The sequence below is a fragment of the Neolamprologus multifasciatus genome, chromosome 18 (assembly GCF_963576455.1).
Source record: "Neolamprologus multifasciatus chromosome 18, fNeoMul1.2, whole genome shotgun sequence".
NCBI classification, from domain to species: Eukaryota; Metazoa; Chordata; class Actinopteri; order Cichliformes; family Cichlidae; genus Neolamprologus; species Neolamprologus multifasciatus.
This window is the reverse complement of record NC_140456.1, coordinates 21,269,848-21,292,978: the sequence shown is the minus strand read 5'-3', so window position 1 is coordinate 21,292,978 and position 23,131 is coordinate 21,269,848. Positions and strand designations below refer to the sequence as shown.

The following is a 23,131-nucleotide window of genomic DNA, read 5'->3' as shown; positions in this document are numbered from 1 at the left end:
CCTTTTGCAGTTAGATTGTTAGATTTTGCTCATCTAATTCTTCCTTAGTACTAATTTGGTTTGTTAATAAGCAACTTGTGGAATAATGGTAAATGAACTGGTTCTTATATAAAACTTTGTCGTAATTTTATTGTTTTCTACATTCAGGTGCTTTCTATCACACACATTCACACTCTAGTGAATATATCAGGAGCAACTCGGGGTTCAGTATCTGGCCCAAGGATACTTTGGCATGCAGAATGGAGCAGTGAAGGAACAAAACTATCCAACTTTTCAATTAGTCGATGACCTGCTCCATCCTGCTCCACCTCTGGAGCCATAGCTATCCGAAAACAATACTATCAGCAGTGCTACCCCTCAGCCTACTAGTAGCTGCAATCATGTAATGAATTTGGAAATCATACATTGCCTTGTTCTCATGTTGTTGTGTTCAGAAAGCTTGACCTTTTACCTTGAGGTTGAGGTCACCGAGATTCAACGGGATGAATTTGAAAATCCTACTGCGCCTACTTTGTTGTCATATTCAAAAACTTGGGTGTCTACGCCACCCACCCACCAGGGTGACAACGATAACCCATCAGCCTTTTACTGCTGATGGGTTATTGTTTACAACTGTAAATAAATCTGTAAATGATCTGAAAAATCTGAGTATGTTGATGGTTTTCATTTACAGATCCTTGCTTTGTTCCTGTTATCAGGTTTTCTAAAGTTTGAAAAAAAAACCTGCTGTAACTGAAAGCAAATTACCACGTGATGGTTGGACTGTACCATAAACCATAAACTAGTGCTGCAGTGGTGAGTGGTAGTGAGTTCTCAGTAGGCACCAGGTGGGAAAAACAAGTGTGCTTTCACAAAAACTCTCAGGTTCCCACAAACAGAAAGCAGAAACATTTTTGGTGAGTAATCCGACGTAACAAGAGAACCTCAACCCACAAAATATCAAACCTCTGGAAAGAAAAGTTTTTCAAAAATACCTCTGTGAGTGCTTGGTGAATGGAACAAGCAGTTTGAGATGAAACCTCCCAAGGCGTTTTCTCATTCACCATGATGGCATCCAGGGTGGCCTTCTCTAGTATGATATCAAAGGAGGAATCCGGGAAGGAGAGATGACGCACGTCCATCTGATGCCATGTCATACCTGGGCAGTGACTGTACCTGGCGCTCATTGTCCTGATGCACACAGAAGAATAATCTATGTTGGCGATAGTATGATAGCCAGCGCTGTACATGTCACCGCTCATACTGCTGTTTCCGCAACCTGTGGAAGAGAAATAAAACAAAGTGAGCCAGTGCCAGGTGAAAAGTGCAAGACACATACAAGAGATGAAAGGTCAACAGGGGAGAGATGATGGCACGGGGGAGAAGGGAACATAAAAGGATAAGTCTAAATCCGATGTTTCAAATGACCCATATATTTTTCAAGTTGCAGTTGTACAATCACATGATCACTATAGCATAATGTACTTACATAAAGCCTTCCAAGGCACCGCACAAGAGACACACACAAAGTCTCCGTTTGATCAAACTTATTTAGTATGAAACCTCACACTTCAGGGCGGTCATGTAAATGTGCGTTCAGAGGGTGCAGCTTATGCTGAAGTGATGTCAGACTCATGAGATCATCGCCAGCTACAAGGTTTCAACTTTGTCACCAAACACCACGTGCACGAAACCCGAGCATCCAAATAAAGAGGACAAAAGAAATGTAAGGGTAACAAGATGAAAATAATCTGCTGAATGTAGATTCTCACCTTTTTGAATCATATGACTCAAATCATGCAGTCGGAGGAGCAGCAGTGGGTGGAGATGATAGGAAAGGAGGGAAAGAAAAGAGTAGGAGGAGGACTTGTGGGGGACATACACCATGTTGATGCACGTGTTCTGTTTGCCGTAAAGCTGAAGATGTGTGTTGTGTGAAGCATGATCATATTTTCTTGCACTTTTTAAAGCACGCATGAGCATGCATCTGTATTTAAGATTTATCCGTCCGGGGAGGGAGGAAAGTGTGATAAAGTGCGGGGCTGTGATATCCAGCAGCATGTTGGCATCGACACCTCGGTTGCAAACGTGTGGCTGGCGCTTGTTATCACCTTACTGCTTCTACTAATTACCAGCCTGAAAAAACCCCATGTGTGTCTGAGTGTGTGTGCAAGCGTCTGCAGCCTCACACTAAAAACACATTTGCCATTTATTTCGGTGTGTATGTGTGCAGTACATGTGCAGATGTTGTATATTTGTAGCTGGAATTCATTTTCACACACTGACAGCCACAAACAACATGAAGACAGAAGATGTGAAACACAAGGCAATAAAGTCAGAATTGAAATAGCAAGAATATTATACTGAATTGCATTAAATCCCAGGAATGAAAGAAAATTCCTGCACCAAATAAAGTGCTAAACTCATATAAATCAGCAGTACCCAAACTTTTTCATCTCATGTCCCCCTCAGCGCTGTAAGATGGACTAAAAAAATTATCAAATGTTTGGGTTTGGACAACTTTCAGCTTACTATGATTCAGTTGTGATTAGTTAAAAGTTTTAACTAATCAAAACTTAGTTAAGTTTTAACTAAGCAGCAGGACAGGAAGACTTGTCCTGCTGCTTAGTAATAAAAGTCCACGCTCTTTCAATTTAAGTTTTGAATATCAGGACATAAGTAGGCCCTAAAATTAAGTAAATAAAATTTCAAAATCACATGACATGTTACATCATGAAATTATTTGTTTAACGCCGAAGCAATGGGTGAAAAAATAACTACATCATTACTGCTTCCACAGGAATTAAGTGGGTACTTGGTTAATTGTCCATCAGCCTGTGAAAGCACCGGCTGCACTCAGGTAAGTGTTAACACAATGCCAAGGATGAAAGACGTCAGCAATAAACTTGAAGTAGCAACTGTTGCTGCCCATCAATATGGGAAGGGTTATAAAGTGAGGAACACTATTCTCAAGTGGGAAACATTCAAAACAGCTGCGAGTGTTCCCAGGAGAGGACGTCCCACCAAATTCGTCCCAAGGTCAGATCGTGAAATGTTCAGAGAAACTGAGAAAACAAAAGCTACATCTCACTCCGTGCAGCTCTCAGTTAGTATGTTAATGTTTGTAACAACACAATTAGAAAAAGACAAATATGGCTTGTTTGGAAGGGTCCCGGGTAGAAAGCCTCTTCTGTCTAAAAAGAACAAGACAGGTTTACAAAGTTGGGTCTGAACAAAACCACAAGACTTCTGGAACAATGACCTTTGGACCAAAGTGGAGCACAAGCATTTCAGCACAAACGCCTAAAACCAAGTGGTGGAGGGGTGACAATTTGCAGCCACTGCACCTTGAAATCATTGAGTTGTTGCCCATAAAGTCCTCTGTATACCAAAGTATTCTAGAGTCTAATGTGACGCTGTCTGTCTGACAGCTTGGACAGCTCGGTCAAAACTGGGTCATGCAACAGGACAATGATTCCAAGCACAGGAGCAAATCTACAACAGAATGGCAAAAAAAGAAAATAATCAGTGGCCCAGTGAAAGTCCAGAAGCTTGTTCTTGAAAGGCTTGTTCTGTTTTAGTCAGTTTTCTCAGTACTAATAATAAATTCATTCTATCAGTTGAGCTATTCTTGCTGCCTGACTACTGCCTTAGTAGCCCTGAAGTACTTGCACCCCTGATTGGAAACTACTGCCAAAGACCTGACCTGTGATCAGTGTGCATTCACAGGGAAAGACGTGAGAGTGTGTGTTCCAGATATCAGAGAGCTGGAACCATGTAGTCCCTGATGGCTCTCCCCGAGAAGTTGGCTTCAGGACGAGGGAGGAAAATATGTCAACGCTGCTGGTCAGAGTCAAATAGTTGAACACTTTCTTTATGGATGACTGGAATATGAGAGGAGGTGCCAGAGTTGAATTACGCAGCCTCAACAGGTTATTTTAGATAAGTTTAATCTCCCTTTGCCTCTGCCAAGAGCAACAGGCAACAACTTTGGAAAACAGACTACATGAAGAAAAGCAACCTGATAAAAAACATAGCCGGAGAAGGCACAAACAAAAGTGGCTTCAACATTTGGGAAACATTATGGCTAATTTCACAATAACTATGCAGTAAAAACAAAGCCTCACATCATGCCTGCATTTGGTGTTTTACTGAGTAGATCAAATAACTTCTGCTCACCCTCTCAAATCCTCAAGCAAGCCAGACATTGTTTCCAAAGGGGTCTCCCCAAAGGCAAAGCTGTGTGTGTGCGTGCACTCGTGTGCATGTTTTATTTTTCCATGCACTTGGCTCCAAAGATGGGGTGTCACATGACGGCTCATTCCTAGGGGTTGTCACGACATTTATAGTTACCAGGCTGTCATCAAAGACACTACTTTCTTTTTGGGTCCGTGACATCAGCCGGTACCCCCTGCAACCTCCGACCTTTACACAAACACACAGACTCTTCGATCTGCCTGCAAACACACAGCCAAAGAAGAGAAATCTGACTGGATTACTGCCACTATATTATATTCCGTGTGTAGGGAGGCTGTAAATAAACCATTTAAAGTTACGGGCTTGAACTAGAGCTCAGGCTGTTGGTTCTCATATTAATAAATGCAAATATTAAAATAACACATTGCAGAACTTTATTTCACAAAACATTATCTCAAATCCTTCTTACTGCAGAATCATTAATTTAAAAAAAAAAAAAGTATGATGGCTCTCTTGATGTGGGTGGCAAGCCTGAAAATGTTAAGAAATAGTAGATTAGGATGTTGGTGGGGTTAGCGAGTGCATGTACTATGTGTGTTTATGTGACAAAGGTTTATTTAGGACATCAGGCCAGTTTAGGTCAGTCTGGAGCCTGAAGTCTGTTTTTCCTCTGGCTGGAAGCGAGGCAGCTAAAACCTCCTGATAGCCAGAGAGTACATCCTAACTGGATTATTCAGAGTGGCGGGCTGGGAGACTAAAGTTAGAGGTGTCATTTCACCTCCTCCTGTGTGTGCATGTGTGTGATGGAAAATCTGAGTCCTCCCGCACTTAAAATGTTTCATGCCATTCCATCCAAAATACAAAAACAAACAGTGGCGTACAACATCATCTGTTTGCGACATATATAAACAGTTTGTTACTTCAAGTGCATCCACTGTTTGCTTTTCTGCATCCATTTATAAACTGTAATCCAACACAAACAAGTTTGTGTTTTTTAAAAAAAAATAAGACAGGAAGTAACAAGCTGCCAGCACTGAGAGGAATGTTGCCCAAACATGGAGGTGGTTCCTTCTATCAGACAAGGTGGTATCAGGTCACCTGTTTGACTTCACAAAGCCTTTGATATTCAATAAACAACATAACACGTGACTTGGACAGCTGTGGAGATACACCACAGGGAAGGAAACCTCAGAGGTAATCCACTGGAATAACACTGAATTCCTCTGCTTGTACACAGTTGGCTTTCCAAACATGAAAAAAGTGCCAGGAATAACATTTCTGAACCAGACTACAAGCATGATTAACACCTGGCAACAGTTCTGTTATTTTCCACAGGTTTCTACACAAGTGTGCACCTCATTTATCGCAAACCTACACATAATGCCGTTACAGCAGAACGTGCACTGGTAAATCTAAACCTTGATGATTACAAAAAGTCTCAAAATAATTTTTTTCCGATGCTCAAATGCTGCGACAACATGGATTCAGACTCAAATTTAGAGCCTGTTTTAAAACAAAAATATATGTCTCTTTTATAATATATATATGTAATATATATGTATATGTAACTTGTTTACAGGCAGTTGGATATTTGACCTTTGAGCTTTAAGATTACTGCCATCCACAAAAACAGCATCTCTCCAGAGTCCATCTATGGTAAGGAGGGGTGGTGGGTGGGGAACCCCTGCAAGCGAGCCAGCGGTGTGAAATATCAAAGCTGCTATCTCTGAGGTGAGCCGAGCACAGCAGTGGAAACTCCATGATGTCAGAGGCATGCATACTATTCATTCATATCCCAGATTGGTTTGGACACATTAAGGCGACCGTGGCCAGTGCTGATGGAAGGTGATGTTCACATGCGCTCGAGCAACAACACCGAGCTCCGCCGCCCCCGCACGCCCAGGCTGTGGGCTAGCCTGAGGTAAACTGAAACCATGGTGACACTTCACAAAGCTCAGCTGCAACTCAAAAGCAACATGTTATACGTTAGCCTAGTTTAATGAAAATCGAGAAATGGAAGCAGAGAAGAACTTTCCCTTAGGTAGTCAACTGTAAATTTAACAATTGTGCGCATAATTGGTGATTAACTTTCACTGAGCGGTCGCATCGGGTCACGAGAAGCCGGCACGTGTGTGTGGGTTTCTGTGTGCACTGAAACACTAATGAACTTGGACAGTCACATGGGACCTTGTTTTAACCAATTATCTCTTGTTATCTTCCCTATAGCCCAAGTTAGCGCCTACTCTTATCTCTTCACTGGTGCATGACTGCTTAGGCCAATATGACGAAGCATTTTTACACAAACTCAAACACAAAAATCTTTTATTTCTGTAGTTTTTATGTAGCTGCAGATGACACAAGACCAAAGATTTTTTAGTGCCATTAAGACAGCTTCAACAGCTTTCTAAACTATAATGTCTACAAGTCCTTCAAAATGTTAAAAGTATATATTCTAAGAGTAGTAGTATTAAAGATAAAAGTGTGAAGCATCTAAAGTGCATTAAGTTACTATAGAGACTGGTCTGTCCTGTGTACTCTAGTGTGCTTGGTGCAAAGATCCAGTGTGGGGGCTCCCCTAAATCTACAGTTTCTGACAGAGTCCAAAGAGAGGTGGTGCCCAGAAAGACTTGGGTCGTATTTCAGTTACCTTCTGTGCTAACCACAACCCTGGGAGTGACTGGTATTATTTGTGGGTAAGTGGTGAGATCTGTGGTCAAATCTCTGCATCCTCTCGAGTGAAAAACACCTCTTTCATCAAATCTCCAATAGATCAGGGATTTCCCTGCCACGTGACAGATTTATACAGCACCTAAATGTTTTTGTGAAACTACCCTAAAGGCTCTCTATTAGGGTTGGGGAACTGGACGAATATATTGACTATCGCCGAAAAGCTGAGCCGATCGGCGATCGTTTTTGCAAGGGCGATTTATTCATTTATTTGCCCATGAGTAAGATTGCTAATAACGATGGTGCTAATAGAAACAGTCAACAGAAAATAATAATAGCGCTGTTTTAACGGCACCCTCTTTCATCTGCGAGCAAAGGCACCCTCCTCAGAGTGCGCCCAAATGCTTGTTGATGGAGCTGCAGAAGCTGGTGATAGCCTAGCATACTCAGCCAGATGGTGGACACGTACATGCTCATACAAGTTAGTCGTGTTTGAGTACTTTGCTCGCACTATACATCTACACAAGCGACACAACACTTGGTTTACCTCTTTCATCTAGTTTAAAGCCAAAGAAATCCCAAATTGGCGACTTCATTTTTTTTTTTAGTGCTGTCAGCGTTAACGCGCCGTCATCACCACCAACGCGATTAACAATTAACCCATCTGAAGCGCAGACTGACTCAAAATCCCTAAAATGTCTCGGTCAATGCATTTCGGGCAGTTTGTACAAAGTTTGTTTATTCTGCGCTCCAGATGGGTTGAGCGTCGTAAAAAATTTAATCACATTAATTGTGATGACCGCGTTAACGCTGACAGCCCTAATTTTTTTTAGGGGGGGTGGGGGGGGGGGGGGGGGGGGGGGGGTGGGGGGGAGAGAGAGAGTAGTTTGTTCATGTTTGGAGTTCTTCTGTGTTGTGAACGTGCAAATCAGTCTGTGCATGATTACATTGCTCCGCCCATCAAAAAGTCTGCGCATGCACGCACATATTGTCCATCGTTGATTATTGGAATGAAGATTGTCAGTTGGAAAATTTTTACATATCACCCAACCCTACTCTCTATTGCTTTGGAGAGAAGACACTGTAGTGGTCTTAACATGAGAAAAGGTTGTCTTATACTTATGTGGATAAAACGGCATTTTTTATGTTTATATAAAGTCTTTCCAGTTTATCTCTACCTCTAGTGTTTGCTTGGCCTGGGTCAATCAGACGAAAAGCTTCACTGACAGTTTCTCCTGTGGTAGAGGAGTACTGATCATCACAGGCATAGATGTAGACCACGTAACAAAACTGCATGTCATGATGGATGTTGCTGTAAAGTCGTCCATCTACTAACCAAGAAGGTTGGTGGCTTGATTCCCTGGGCAAGATGCTGAAACACAAATTTCCCCAGCTCTGTCGATCAGTTTGAGTTTGAGTGTGTGTGTGATAGTTGGAAAGTGCTTAAAGGCATAGAATAAAGTGCTGTATGTGTGAATGGGTGAATGTGCCCTGCAGTTAAAATGTGCTTTGAGTGCTCAGTTAGAGCACAAAAGCGGCCTCACTGAGCACCGGTTATATTTTACTGACAGGTAAGAGGACAGATGCCAACAGCATCAGATTGTTAAAGCTTGTTCAGCTGCAATCTGAGACAGTATGAGACTGGAGAAGATTAACAGCGGAAACAGGTGAAATAAAGGTGGACAGACTTTCAGCCAACAATAGATGAGGACACTGGGGACATGTGGAGTAATAAAATTAAAGGATAGGCAGCGATAAAAGAGACATCTGAAAAACAGGTCACAATAAAAAGGAAAACATGAAAGAGCAACAGAACAGAAACGTGGCAGGAACAGGGAAGAAGAGGAAGTTGAGAAAATGGATAAAGCAAGATGTTAAAAAAAGTGTGAGATGAAGGCAGGAGGGTGAGCAAAGGAGAGAAGACAACAACTGGGTGAACTAACCAGGCTCGTCTCAGTATGTCAAACTAAGTACAAACCCAGTGTTCTTACAATCACACAGCCAAATAAGTCATCAGGTGGAAATCTGAAAACAGTTGTGTGGTTCAGCGTGTGTGTGTTGCATTGGGCATCTCTGACACCATCTCTGCAGCAACCCCAGATTTAGATATTCTTCACTGAAATTACTTTTTTTCCAAGCAGTTTCAGATGCTTCAGAAAAGTTGCATCAGCAGCCAGATAAAATTCTCTCAAAAGCTCGGCTCTTCCGGCAAGTTCTCCTCACAAGTGTCTTCTTCGCTCCACTCACAAAAGCAACTTCAGTTATGTAACCGGGCATACAAGATAATTAGCGACTGAATAATTAAGTGTGTGCCCGTGATAGTGTGACTGTTTGATGGAGTGTGAGCGCGTGTGTGTGCATGGCTGCATGTGTCTATGTGCCTGTGTGTATGAGTGATGGAGGACTTTTGGAAGGACTCCACTGTAGGAATCTGCCTCTCTGTTGTGGCATGTCGCCTAAAGCTTCTATCTGATCCAAAACCACCAACAGGCACCAGAAAGGGGAGCTTAGTAAATGGCAACAAGAGGAGGGAGAGCCATCTTTTCTCGCTTCATTTCGCCAGAACTAACAGTTATCGATAGCCGCCCACCTCCATCTTTATATTACTATTTATGCCTTATTGCCAGAATTCATACAATACCAAGAGTCAAGCATTTTCAACAAGCACTTTTTAATTTTTTTTTTAAACTGGAAGTGCGAGTGCTTTACACTTCAAACCCTGCGCAAGAAAAACACTCATTGGTGGAAGCTGCAGCTCTACTGGCTACATTTAAAAATCCTCTCTGTGCTTAACGGCGTCACATAAGAGCCAAAAAAACAACTGTGCTGGTGAAAGCTTGGAGATCAAGAACAATGGATAGAGCACTAATGGTAAAGGGTGGGCAGCTGTCAGACAAAGTGGGCGAGAAGACGGCACTAGGGGAGACTAAAATTGGGAGTAAAAGAGTGAGACAGAGAGACGATGTGAGCCCAAATCATGCAATGTGATCTCCCCTTGCTGTGTAACTCAAGAGCCAGCGGGGGGGCAAACACACAGGATGAGTCAGGTGTATCACTGCAGATCAGCTGACAACAATGACAACAACTACAACAACCGATCCTTCCTCGACATAATAAACGATGGCACAATTAAGCGAGTAGATCGATAACTACGATGACAATTAACTATTCATGCGGCGGGTCTATTGTGTCCACTTCTCACTGACTACCAGTTTTCATCCCACTGAAGTGGCTGCAAAATAAAATAATGAAAAAAGAAACTTTCATAAGATCCATCAACAGCCCACATACTGCAGCATATCACAGCACGCTCTTCATCACATCATGGCATCCTCTGTCACAAACACAGCTGCGTGACAAATTCAGATCTCTGGATGCCCTCTGAAGGGAAAGGACGTGTCTCATCACATCTCCGATAGATCCGGGTCTTTCCTACCATGGATGGCATCGATGCAGCACCCAATATTTTTTGCGGACCCATGCTGTGGGTTTTCTATTGCTCTGGGGAGAAAAGACACTGCAGTGATTTTGATATGAGTGGTAGAAAAGTAACCTTAATGTGGCCACATTTCCTGTCTGTTTAAGTCTTTCAGGGTTATTGCCACCTTAAGCATTGAGTTGGCTTGGTTCAAGAGAACTGTTTTGCTGCCATGGGGAATCATAGCAACTCCCAATGTCTTTGCAACAGAATTGAGGCAGGTATAAAATAAAACAGAAACAAATTATGAAATAAAACACTCAAAACAACAACACTGAAAAGTCTGTCGGAGGAAATATGAGAGGAACAAGAAGGAGAGAGAAATAAGATTTCCGCAGTAACTCAATCAGCTGGATAGTAGCTACAAACAAAGACATTCGAGCCAACAGAACTGTAATAAGGAGCTGCTGTAGTTGTCATGTCAATATGGACAAAAATCTCTGAGGATAAATAATTCAGGCCATTCTGGAGGCAAACCAGGGTCCAATCAGGTACTAGCAATGATAAAGACTGATGTGAGTTTGCATTGCTGTTCTCTGGGTAATCCAGCTTCATCCTACTGTCCAAAGATGATGCATTTGGTGGGATTAGGCTAATTGTGAATATAAAATACTACTAGCCCTGTGACAGGCTGGTAACCTGTCCAGGGTGTACCCCCGCCTCTTGCCTTATGCCAGCTGGGATAGGCTCCAGCCCCCTTGTGACCGTGAATTGGATGAGCGGAGGAGAATGGATGGATGAATTGAATTAATTAACAAATATAATTTCATTACCATTTTTGTATTTTTTGTACAGATTTTTTCTAAATCATACAACCAAATACTAGACTTTTTTTTTTTAACACAGGTGACTATCTGGTTTGTTTTTACTAAGTATTCAAGCAAGACGGTTTTATGTGCACCTAAATTGCAGTTGCACATATATCAATATTTATTTTTCCATCAGGCTACACTAGAGCCTCAGCCTGTGTGTGTCCCCAGCTGTGCTGCTTGAGTGGCAGTGTTTTAATCTGTCAGTCAGTGGCGTTGCAGCAGACTGGAAGGTCGTGATTCAGCAAGAAATTGAGGGTGTGCATGTGTGTGTGGGATCAAGTTTGCAGGACTCAATTTTTTCATCCTCTTTAATCTGAGATTAGTCCAGCTCACCTGTACTGTGACCTACAGCACACACTTATAATATAGGGAAGTACAGCACAGAGAAAACAGACACAAGATAAACGTTTCAATGACATTTTTAAAAAAGAATCTTATTTAAATGAGGCCAAAACCAGTGAAGTTGGTAAATAGTCTGGCACATGCTGTGAACAGGAAACACAAAGATAACAAATACACACACAGACATGCGCGCAGACATTATGTGTAAGGGGAAAGAAAAGGTAACAGCAGTGTAGGCTTTTTCAATTAGCCACCTACCAAGGCCGCGTCTGTGAGAAAATGAAACGGCAAAAAAGCACAGGTATTCACAGGTTTAAACACACAGGCATGTATGCACACACGCACACCACTGCAAAAACCATTGTCACACAAAACTGCACTTACACATACTCATACTGGCCGAAACTTGACTTGACTGGTTAATTATCTGCCTGGTTGGCAGGCAAGTTTGTCAGTTCAAGGTGCCTGCGTCTATATGTAAATGGCTCTCTTGCTTGACCTTGGTGCGATTATGCAGTATGGATCAGGTTTCAGTCCACCGTGGGAGCTTTATGGCTGACCAAGCATATTGATTGCTGCAGGAGGAAATAGCATGTCTCCCCGCAGTGTCACAGTGTCACAGCCTGATCTGAATATGAGATTCAAGTCAAAGGCCCTTCTAGAAATCTCTAAGAGTCTCTAAATCATTCGGCTCTAAGGTTATATGGTTGATATGGTTGACATATCTGCAGAGTTGGGCTTCCAGGGAGCCTCCTAAGCAGCTGAGCTCAAGATGAGGCTCCAGAAAAGTAACGTAGCTAGTAACGTAACAAGGTGCAATTCACAGGTTATAGTACGTGCAACGACAAGTGTGACCCGGACCGTCTGCACAATACCGGTGAAGACTTATTAGGTGACCACTGTGTGCAAGTTTAATGAAATTCTGAATAATACTTTCAACTCAGTTTTATTTATACACCAAATAACTACAACAGTTATATTACGGCACTTTGTACTGTAAGGCCCTACAGTGTAAGAGAAATTCCCAATGATCAGATGATCCCATATGAGGAATCACTAGGTGTCGATGGTAAAGAAAAACCTCTTAAAAGAAAGAAACCTTCAGCAGAACCGGGATCAGGGAGGGGCAGCTACGTGCCTAGACTGGGTGGATTATTAATGCAAAGCTGAAAACAAACCCAAAGAAAACTTTACTGATTACTGAAATTAGAACAGTAATGTGTTACGACAGTGTGTTACACCAAATGCTCCTAAGTGTGTCAGGAACACTGGATGTCTACTTAAAAAGGCAAATTTAAACCAGTATTCTTAGCCTTATTCTTAGCCTTGGTATTACAGTGGTGACGCCGTAAAGAAAAAACATGACACAGCATTAAAAACACTTTTTGGTTTGTAAAGAATGTCTTTGTTTAGCATCAGTTCCATCCTTTCAAATCTCTAGGCTGCATTTAACATTACCCAGAATGGTTACTGCAGTGTGTTCTGGTATGATAGTGTGGTTCGCAGTCACCAATGAGCAGCTGACAGCAATGAAGTTGCTAATGAAGAATGAGTCAGCCTCTGAGACAGGTTGGTGGATGAAGATGGTAATTAATACTGGATGCTTCGTCCCCTCCTCTGGTCTGCTGCTACATGCAATATGCCAATGCGTCATTGCTACTCTCCATCACTCTCTGACAGACACACGCGCACACACACACACACACACACACACCGATTCATCAAATCTTCCAGCTGCTTGGCTGATACTTCATGAGGAAACTGTTATTTATCATTTTGTGATTCAGATCTGTCCATATTTATTTAACTCAAGCTCTGAATATTAGAAGATGGGTGAAACAAGACAGTGCTACAAGTGGCTACGATAAATATGAATTGGACTGTACAACATGATACACACACAAACACGTACAAAAACAACACAACACACAGGATAATCTGTTCTCACTGAATCATGACCACTTCCTGTTTGGCAGATACTGAGTGTTCTTCGTCCATGAGAAAAGTAAGAACTTGAAGTGGAGGAGGTGAGAACGAGGACACGATGAGAAGTCCGACTTTGTTTGAAACAATATCAATTTCACTGGTATCTCCCAACTAGAGAGCGCATTATGATACATAGCGCACAGGACGAATGACAGAAAATCTCCCTGAAGAAATATCTGTGACCTTTTACTAAAACTGCTCATGACAGGCCAACATTGTGATGTCACTAACTTAGCCTTGAGGAAGTACTTATATGGGCATGGGGAACAGGAACTCCAAGAGGAGCTGTGAGTGTCACAGATAGCTGGACGGCTGCTGAACAGCTCTTTCCAGGCTGCAGTGGATCGAGAGAGAGTTATGAATGACATTCATTTTAGTGGAAATGAGAGAGTGAGGGATATGAATGGCTGGGGTTATGAATGAGGATAAGAGCGGAGGAATTTAGTGGGTGGGGTAGAGATTGAAAGGGAAGAGATGTAGAAGAGGAGCAGGCTTAGATAGAAAAGTGTGAAAAAGCGTAATTGACAAGTGCAAGGATAAAAAGACGAGAGAGCAGGGGATGGAAGCGAGAGGGTGGTATGACGTATTCTGGAGTCTTTCTCCAACTCTCTCTTCTCCCCCCTGGTTTTCTCTATTAGGCATCTCTGCTGCAGCGTTGACTCCAACTGCATACTTGATGAGAAAGCCAGCACAGGTCCCAAGTCTCAACACACACATGCTCTGTTTGACAAGGCAGTGCCAGACTAAGCGCTGAATCTGGCACCAGTCTTGAACTGCTACCAATGACACACACTCTGTCTGCCACACACAAACACACAGCAGAGAGTAGGTTACAAGAGAGTTTCAATGTTTTCAACACTGATGCTGTGCTGATGGATGGGCTGACGCCAAAACTACAAAAAATAACTGATATGAAATCATGATGTACAAGAAATACAGTTAAAAAAATGTTAAACAGCACATAAATAAATATATCCATCCATCTTCTACTTATCCAATTCATTGTGGGGGCTTAAGCCTATCCTGGATGTCATAGAGTAAAAAGTGTGGTACATGCTGGACAGGTTGCCAACCTGTTGCAGGGCTAACACTGAGAATAAGAGGCCTACGCCTACAGCCAATCAGGAATCACCAATGAAACGAAGACACCAGTAACGCAGGCCTAAAGAGTTATTGGCAGCCATGTGGAAAACACCAGTCATCTCCAACTGGTTGTGAGTGGTTGCTGGCAGTCTGTAGCGTGAAATTGGTCACAAAGACATTATATGGTGCTGCACTGTAAATTTGCTTGTGATTGTGCATTGTGCTTTGGTAGCTAGCAGACTGTCACGGTCATCTATAGTTTGTATGAATTATTTGTCTGCAAACACTTGTAAATTACTCGCTAAATGGTAGAGAAACTGTGAAAAGTTTTATCCAGTTTTGAAATTGAAACCATTTCCGTTCAAATTAAAAGTTGCCCAATTTGAAGTGTGTTGGTTGCAGCAGCAAGACACAACTTTTACTTTGATGGTGAACGTTCTCTGTTTCCAGTTTGGTTTTCAGGTTTCACATCAGCTTGGAGACTAAATCGCGGTTGTTTTCAGTCACTGGCTTCCATGCAAACTATGGGTGACCCAAGCAATCTACTAAAGACCAAAGAAATCACGAGGGTTTTGTTGAAGCACTATCTTTGCGACATTCATTTTATGTGGTGACAGCCCATAACTTCCAGCAACCACTTGCCAATTGGTCAGAGAACACACATTTTCCTCTGGCAATCAAAGGTTGCCAAGTACTGATCTCTAGCCCGATGTGACTAGGGGATAACAAGCATGTGTTTAGACTGTGAGACATGGGAGAAGATGGAAACAACTGATGGATTTGAACCCAGGACCTGTAATGCAACAGTGCTAACAATCACACCACCATGCCACCCCTCATTAGCCAAGCCGAAATTTATTTAGCATTTAACTAAACAATATTACATTAACACAGCCTTTTTCACCCCATAAAGACTACTAATGACCTCCACTGTCCCTTTAATGAGGAGTTTTGATACCTCAGTATATATCAATAAAAACGTGGTTTGACGGTTCCTCATTTTTCCAAAGGTAGCCTCAGGAAGGTCTATAGGCAAAGATCAGCCTCACTACTTCTGATGCAGATCCAGTCATTTTGTTCTGGAAGCCTGAAATATGACAAAAACCATTCAGTTCAAAAAAGAGAAACAAGGGTCCCCTAGCAAGCGTCCAAAGCAAAAAGAATTAAAAAAGTTATCAGCATAAACATTAAGATACCTAATTTCATTTTATGCTGAAAGTGGTCAGTGTGCTTAGTATATATACTATCTGCTTACAGATAGTGTTTGTGTCAGCGATCTTCTTAGACAGCTCCTGTTGTTGTTATGAGAGAGAACAAATGACAGTTGTAGAAGCTAGCGACTGGCTCACTAATCAAGCTAGGGTAACACAATACAAAACCAATGCATGCAGTATCTCTCTGTTCATCTTCTTATATTTGCCTGTCAGGGATAAACTGAGCTGGACTAGATGCAGAGAGATGCACAGCAATTCACGCTCACAGCTACACCTATGGTGAATTTTATGGTGACCCATTAACCTCACAAGCATGTTTGTCACTGGGGGAGGAGGCTGGAGTGGCAGGAAGCCATGCAACAAACAAACACCAGGTGAAATTGTGTCCCATTTCCTCTCCCTAGGGTCAATGTATACTGCCTGGACGGATTTATTACAATCATGTATTGTTGTGATGAAGATGTTTAGGATGTAGTAATAATATAGCAGCAACATTATTATGGACATGCACACAAGTATACACACTGTATACACCTCAGTATCACTGTCTGTCTGTTGCTTTGCATTTAACAAGCCCTGAGTGAAATGAATTAAAACAAAAGTTAGATTAGAGTCTGTACATTGCTGGCACTGCTCTGCTTTCGGCCAAACTTCTTCACTGAAATCCAGTCTTTAAGTGATGACGTGATGAACCCTGCTTCCGGGCCCAAATTACTCTGTGTTTAATAAGGCTGTTGTGTTTTTTACATGTTTTAATGCTTTGTATCTTGTCCTATTTAATCTCAACAAGCCCCTAAAAAGAGTCAGTGTTCACTGTCAGCCTCTCTCTGTTTTTATTACCGCCAATCATTTTAAAGCTCAGTTTTTAAAACCTTACAATGTAACTACAGCCCAGGCAATGCAGCAGTATATGAATGACTAACCTCGTATTGTGGATGGATTATCTCAGTTGTTCTCCTGACTGAAGTTTGGTCCGTTTACGAGCTAACTCCCTGCTAACTTCTAACTCCCTCAAACTTCATAAATTCTGTTTTCATGGATGCCTGGGCCCAGACACGGCTAATGACGTCCGACTTAAAGACCGGATAGTACTTTGAGCTATATTTTTTAGCATGCTTACATTCGCTATAAAAGCTAAACAACGTGAGTAAACAAAGTAAGAATTTAACGTCAACCTGAATTGTTTAAGTATCTGACATAAAAAAATCTACCAAATAAAACGTGACACTACCGGCTATGTTGATCCCTTGTAGCAACAGAGTTTGCTTATTAAACTTAGACAATCTAAATTTAGACGTAGTAACAATACAACAAGAAACCACCTGGTTAACTCTTCAGTAGCTAGCCATGGTAGTTCTGTAACTAATATAAGTAACCCATATTTGGGTCAAACAATTCAAACACAGAACATATTTAAAGTCCAATGCCTAGGCTACATCCCCTAGAAATACACAAATAGATTGCATACAGAAATCTGAGCCCACACACCCTCAACCCCATCACCTACCCACTCAAACATATACAAGTGGAGGATGGGGTGGTGGAGGTGCAGCAAGTAGCAACGCGGAGCAGCAGCAAATTACAAATTGTGAGTTTAGTATAAGACAGGAGGAGCAGGAGTCATGTTATGTGAGCGTGATGCAGTGAAACTCGAGCTGACTGCCTCGAAGGCTTTGCCTCGTTTTGAGTTTGTTTGCCACTGTTTGCTCATCATTACATAAATATTTTCAGTTCATAATAAATTAGAATGTCTTGCTAATATTAAAAAACAGAGGAGGATTTTTTCATAAAACAGATTAAATTAAAGGTATTCTGAGAGAGAGAGGGGAGCATGTGTCTTAGAGATTAAAAAGATTAAAAAGCTTTACTTTATAATAACCTGTCCTCCTAAAAGCAGAGCATCTAAGCAGCCCCTCCCATCCTCAATAAGCAGTAATACTAATATTAAACAAGATGCACACAAGATACACAAAATGCCCATGAGCAAACCCATAAAAAAAAGAAACAATAATGCTGAATGCAGATTAAAATCGGTATTTGTGGATGAACAGCGGATCAGCCTGGAAATAACATTTTTTTTGTCAGGGAGTCACTGACAATCACATTCAAAGCTTCGTAGGAGTCTGAGCCAGCATGTTGGTATCAGAAGGTGATGTCATGCTACTGGATGTTACCACACTGGAGTCCTTTGACTGAGCAGTCCTTATTTCTAGCCCAGGAGGATGATCTACGGTGAAGCTATCACCTCTCAGGGGGATATGGGGAACAGTTGCAATGGTAGCTGGGAAATGTAAGCACCTCTGAGTGAGTTAATGAAAAGTTCAGCAAAACGGTGAATGAGTGTGACCTAAAAGAGGTTGCCAAAGTAAAGACAACCCCAAACATTATGGATTTATTGATGTCGTCACCAATACAACTCTAAATTCATTTGTGATGTTAATTTGAATACACAACAATGACCATGGGGACAAAGGTGGCAAAAATCATAGATCATTTCATTTTTTCAAGCAACCTAAAAAAAGTATCTTATCTTACTGTGAGGTTTAAAAAACAAGTAAGAAACCCAGACTTCTTATTCTTTACACAACACACCCTGCTCACGATAAGAGTTTTCCCACAGAGAGTGCAGCCCGTGCAGCCCTTAGCCTCAGTGGGGCAACTGCATAACCAAATTATGGAGAGTCTGAAATTAATTTTCCCTTTGGGTGATTTTCAGCTCTTAACCAAATTAAGCTACTAATTAAGTGAAAAATGCAAGAAGGACAGGGTAGCTTAGCTTACTTACATTTTAATGTGAACACACAAACACAGTAGCATAAATCTTAATTGAGTGTATTTGGTCCAAACCAGTCAGCAATAAGTAATGTGTCGGTACACTGTCTTTCAACTGGAGCAGAATTTGTTAGGTTATCTCAACACAAAAGAAAAGATAAATAAATGAAAAAGTAAAAAACAACACAAGGACAACAAAATAAAAATACAATCATTATTGAGCAGAACACAAAAAAGTAAATATTCCTAATGTTTCTAGAAGTGTCTTGTGTCACATTTTCAGATTCTGACACATACATGTTTTCAGTACAGAGTGAAGACTCGGTAGCATTACTAGCTGCAAACATTCAGCTTCCTATGGTCCATCTTTGAAGCTTGAACAAGATCCTGAATGCATATAAGCAACAGCTCTGTGTCACTATAATTACCACATAAAGTGCGAACAGAGTTATTTTAACATCATTTGTATACTTGTGAAATTTGTAGCTAGCATATTTGCTTTTGCATAGATTTTGCATGGCACTACATTTATGAATCATCACAGAGACCATTCATGATAAAGAGACTTGGTCTCCTAAACATAATGAAGGAAAATTTGGGCTTCCATTCCTCCCTTGTGGAAGTGATCACTGTCACATAGCAAGATAAATTTAGTATCATACTGCAAACCACGACTTAACCATAACTGGGCAGTTGCTGCAAGTGGAAATCATTGAGGCTTCTTCATGCACACTTTGCTAAACAGTTGGTAAAATTGGTCGCAAAGAGTTTGAGTGGAAGACACCAGGTTGTCCGTTAATACTCACTAAGCCAGGCGATTGTGAACATTGAATAAAGTGCAACACAAACTGGAGAAGGAGAAGCTTTTCCATTAAATTAAAAGTTAAGCCTCAAGCTTGTAGCCAGTACATCACAAAGGTCAAACTTTTAGTCTGAAGCCAAGTTTGCATCGTGCTTTTCACATTTTTATAACAGAAACTATTTGGTCAGTGTTTGGAGACAAGTCGGGTTCCTCCATGCTAGTTTGCGAAGCATCTCCCAACCGGTCACTTTTTTCCCACATGACCAACGGCTGACCGGTCTCTAGCCTGTGTGACCGAGGCCTTATTAACTCCACATTGTCACCAATGTAGGGTTTTTATGCATCAAAAATTAACATCAAGTTAACATCAAGTGGCTAGTGGTCACGTGTCTACAAACCCTCAATAAGGAGACATAACAACTAAATTGTCAGCATGCATCAGATAATAATAAGTCTTTCCCCATCATACATCCAGTAGTCTTGTTTGATGTTTTAGAGAGATCATCCATATAGAAACTGAAAGCAGGTTACAATATTTCATCTTGTTGGACCACTGTCCTTGCTCCTTGCTAAATAGTGTAAAGCTATACTCCTACTTCATCTGATTTGAATAGTTTTATGCAAGATGGGGAAGATCTGTAAGCCAACAAGCCTTGTTAGAGTCCTTCTTTTCTATTATTAAAATATCAGTGTGGTAGTGCCCAATATAGCCAGGTCGCTCTGTCTAAAGCAGCCTCTTGATAAAGGTGTTCTGCTTATTGATGTCTGTTTGTTGGATAGAAGCAAAAAATAGCAGGCATGCATGCTAAACAAGCTAACTATCACTACCTGATGGAAAAGTGGAAGCCAGGACAGCCTAACACTAATTCTAAAGCTTACAGTTTAGGATTTGGAGCATTTATATTTGGGAAAGTGGCTCCTAAATAATTTCACAATATGTGACAGCAGTGGAGATGGTGTTCCATGCCTAAAGGATGGTGCAGGAGACTGCTGGGTGCAATTAACCATCCTTTTACTCATGACTAAACTGGAGTGTTTCTTGCTGTCATACAGCTGAAACGCTAAATCATCTGGGAACTTTTCTAAATTCTCCCCTTCAACCTCATTTTCCTCATTCATATCAAATCACTGCTGGGAAATGCTCTGGGAACGAGATTAAAACCTGAAAAAAATGGCCCGAGTGGAAAGAGTTGGTGGTTAGAGACTGAGAGGGAGAGTACTCAGAAAGATGGCGCAATATAATGCTTGGCAAGGGTAAAAGTCTGCTGCCAAAATGTAGTTACATCATTGCAGGTCAGCGAGGCAAAGAGTAATCACGATAGAGATGAGATGAAGAGGGGATGAGAGACAGAGAGAGAGGGAGGAGGAAAGGGGGAGGAGAGGACAGGCAGACCAGATGTCAGCTCCTGAAGATGAAAATGAGCTGGACCGGCAGCAAAGGCTGATTTACAAATATATGCCATGTAAAGCAGGGGTGTGGGGGTGGGGCAGGGTTAATTTGAAAAGCGAAATGAGAAATCTAAACAAAAGCGAATAAAGTCCGTACACCCACAAAGCCCACGGTCAAACAAAAACCGAACACCAGCTGATCACTGGCCAGAAAAATTAAGACCCAGACTGTGTCGCATCAATTGCTCAGACAAATGAGCACATCAGGCTCACCAGTAGAGAAGCACAGTATCTTCCTCCCCTCCTCCATCCCCTCCACTTTTATACTTCCACCAGTCCTCTCTCCACCTCTATCTAATATGTATTATATAACCTGGGCTACAGACTCTTGAGGAGACGAGGGTGCAGGGGGATAAAAAGGGAAAAAGACTGTGTGCCAAAGGTAAAGGCAGAGAGACAGATACATGCAGACAGGCATAGACATAGACCAGAACACACAGCATGCACAGGAGAAAGAAAGAAACAGAGGTGTCACGCTCAAGAGCAGTTGCCATGAGTCGTGATGAGATGTTTAAAAGAAATAAAGGAGCTAAGAAGGACAGACTGAAAAGGAGAAAGACAGAGATAGAGACAAGAGTCATAAAAGCTGTTTAAAGAGTAAGGAATAAGGGAGATTGTGAGACAGAAGACATTTTACTAATAGCTTTAGTGAAAGTAAGGAAAATATTTAAAGCAAATGACTAGTAGACGGGAAGGGAAAGAGATGCTGCAGTGGATGTGACAATGTTTTAAAAATGTAAATGTGTGTGGTACAAAACTCTCAGATTCTCCCGTCAGGAAATAGTCAAGGGCTGAGCACTAATCAGCTTCACAGGCAGCAACTGTGACAGGAAACACATTTATCCTCCAAGTGTAAAGCATCGCAGGCAAATGGGCTCTTTAAGCTAAGAGCTCTGTCCTGTTCCTGGGACTGAGGAAAGCTCGGAGTCAGATCTGGACAAACCACCATGAGAGACACACTGAGACAGCCTATGGCATAACACAGCACCGTTGGCCTGGTTGGGGTGGCACAGTTTGAATATGTGTACCGTAGTCTGTGTGTGTGTGTGTGTGTGTGTGTGTGTTGGATTTAATCTGCATGGGAACATGCGGTCTGGAAAGACTCCCAACAAGGGGATTTATGAAAATCTGCAGTTCAACTCTCCTTTCTCCCAATCTTTCTTCCTTCATCCCTTTCCTTCCTTCCATCCTGCATTTTTAACCTTTTTTCATGAACCCAATAACTGATGCAAAGCTCCTCCCTCTTACTAGTGGCCATGCAATCTTAGCATAGCATTTTAATTAGCCAAAACAGGCCAGCTAACCTTTGCATTTCTTCATATGTTGGAGAAGTGTATATGTAGTTGCATTAAAAGCAGATGTACAAATGTTCAAAGGATGGGTTAAACAGAGTGTTTATTTGCAAGCAATTAGACCTCTAATGATAATGATATAACACGCCCAGCTAACTACTAACTAAACATATAAGTGACACTATGTTATTAGTATAACCTTTAAACAGACTGCATATAAAAAATGAACCTAGCCTCCATATGTGAAAAGTAAAGTCAGTGTGGAAGTGCATTAAACCATTTCTTCCAAGTCTAGAGTGTCTACAGTTTACATACACTCATCATGAACCTGAATATGATGGTAATTTTAGGCTTTTAATGCTTTCTGTGACTGATTGAACAGCATACATGCTTACTGACTTTAGAAATAAAGAATTGGGTCACACAGGGTCAGAAGTCTTCATGCAGGTTAAAATGTATGCATATATTGCATAATACTCACAGAAATCCTTTGGTAAAGTGGTGCTGAAGGTTCTACAATGTCTTTTAACTTGACACCTCCGGGTTCTATTAAATCCTCATTAGTGAGCACACTTGACTGCAACTGTTAGTTTCTCTTTGCCAGTATGAAATGATTGTTTGACAACACACACTGGATTATCCAATGCTCAGAACAACAAGAAAGCCCAAGGGAAAATCAGCGAAGATCAAAGAAAATTACAGGCTTAAGGACTCTTGAAGCCATTTCTAAGCAATCACAGATTCCAAGATCATCACTTCAAACTGTTTTTCATAAGTACAAGTTATTCGAATGTGTCACCACTTTACTCAGGTCTGGAATAAGACTCAAACTGTATGCCTCAGATGAGATGAAGGTTAGCATGTTCAGGAACAGCCCAGGAACCACTAAGGGCCAGGCCTGTCATGAAACTGCTGGAACACCAGTGTCACTGTCCAATTTTACATTTACAGTCACCCACATGGACAAGTCAAATGCCTTCAAATGGTGAGTTGAGACAAAGTTTGAGCTATGACATGATACATGTTTGGAGGAGTAAAGATGAGATTTTCAAACCTAA

The 23,131-nt window shown here is 41.5% G+C and overlaps 1 protein-coding gene across 1 annotated transcript in view; it reads right to left on the bottom strand.

Moving 5' to 3' along the window:
* ece2a (endothelin converting enzyme 2a) overlaps nucleotides 1-23,131 on the bottom strand; it is a 105,228-nt gene that overhangs the window by 55,402 nt on the left and 26,695 nt on the right. The window contains 1 exon segment of the mRNA XM_085141988.1: nucleotides 975-1,258. Coding sequence (XP_084998114.1) covers nucleotides 975-1,258 — 284 coding nt within the window.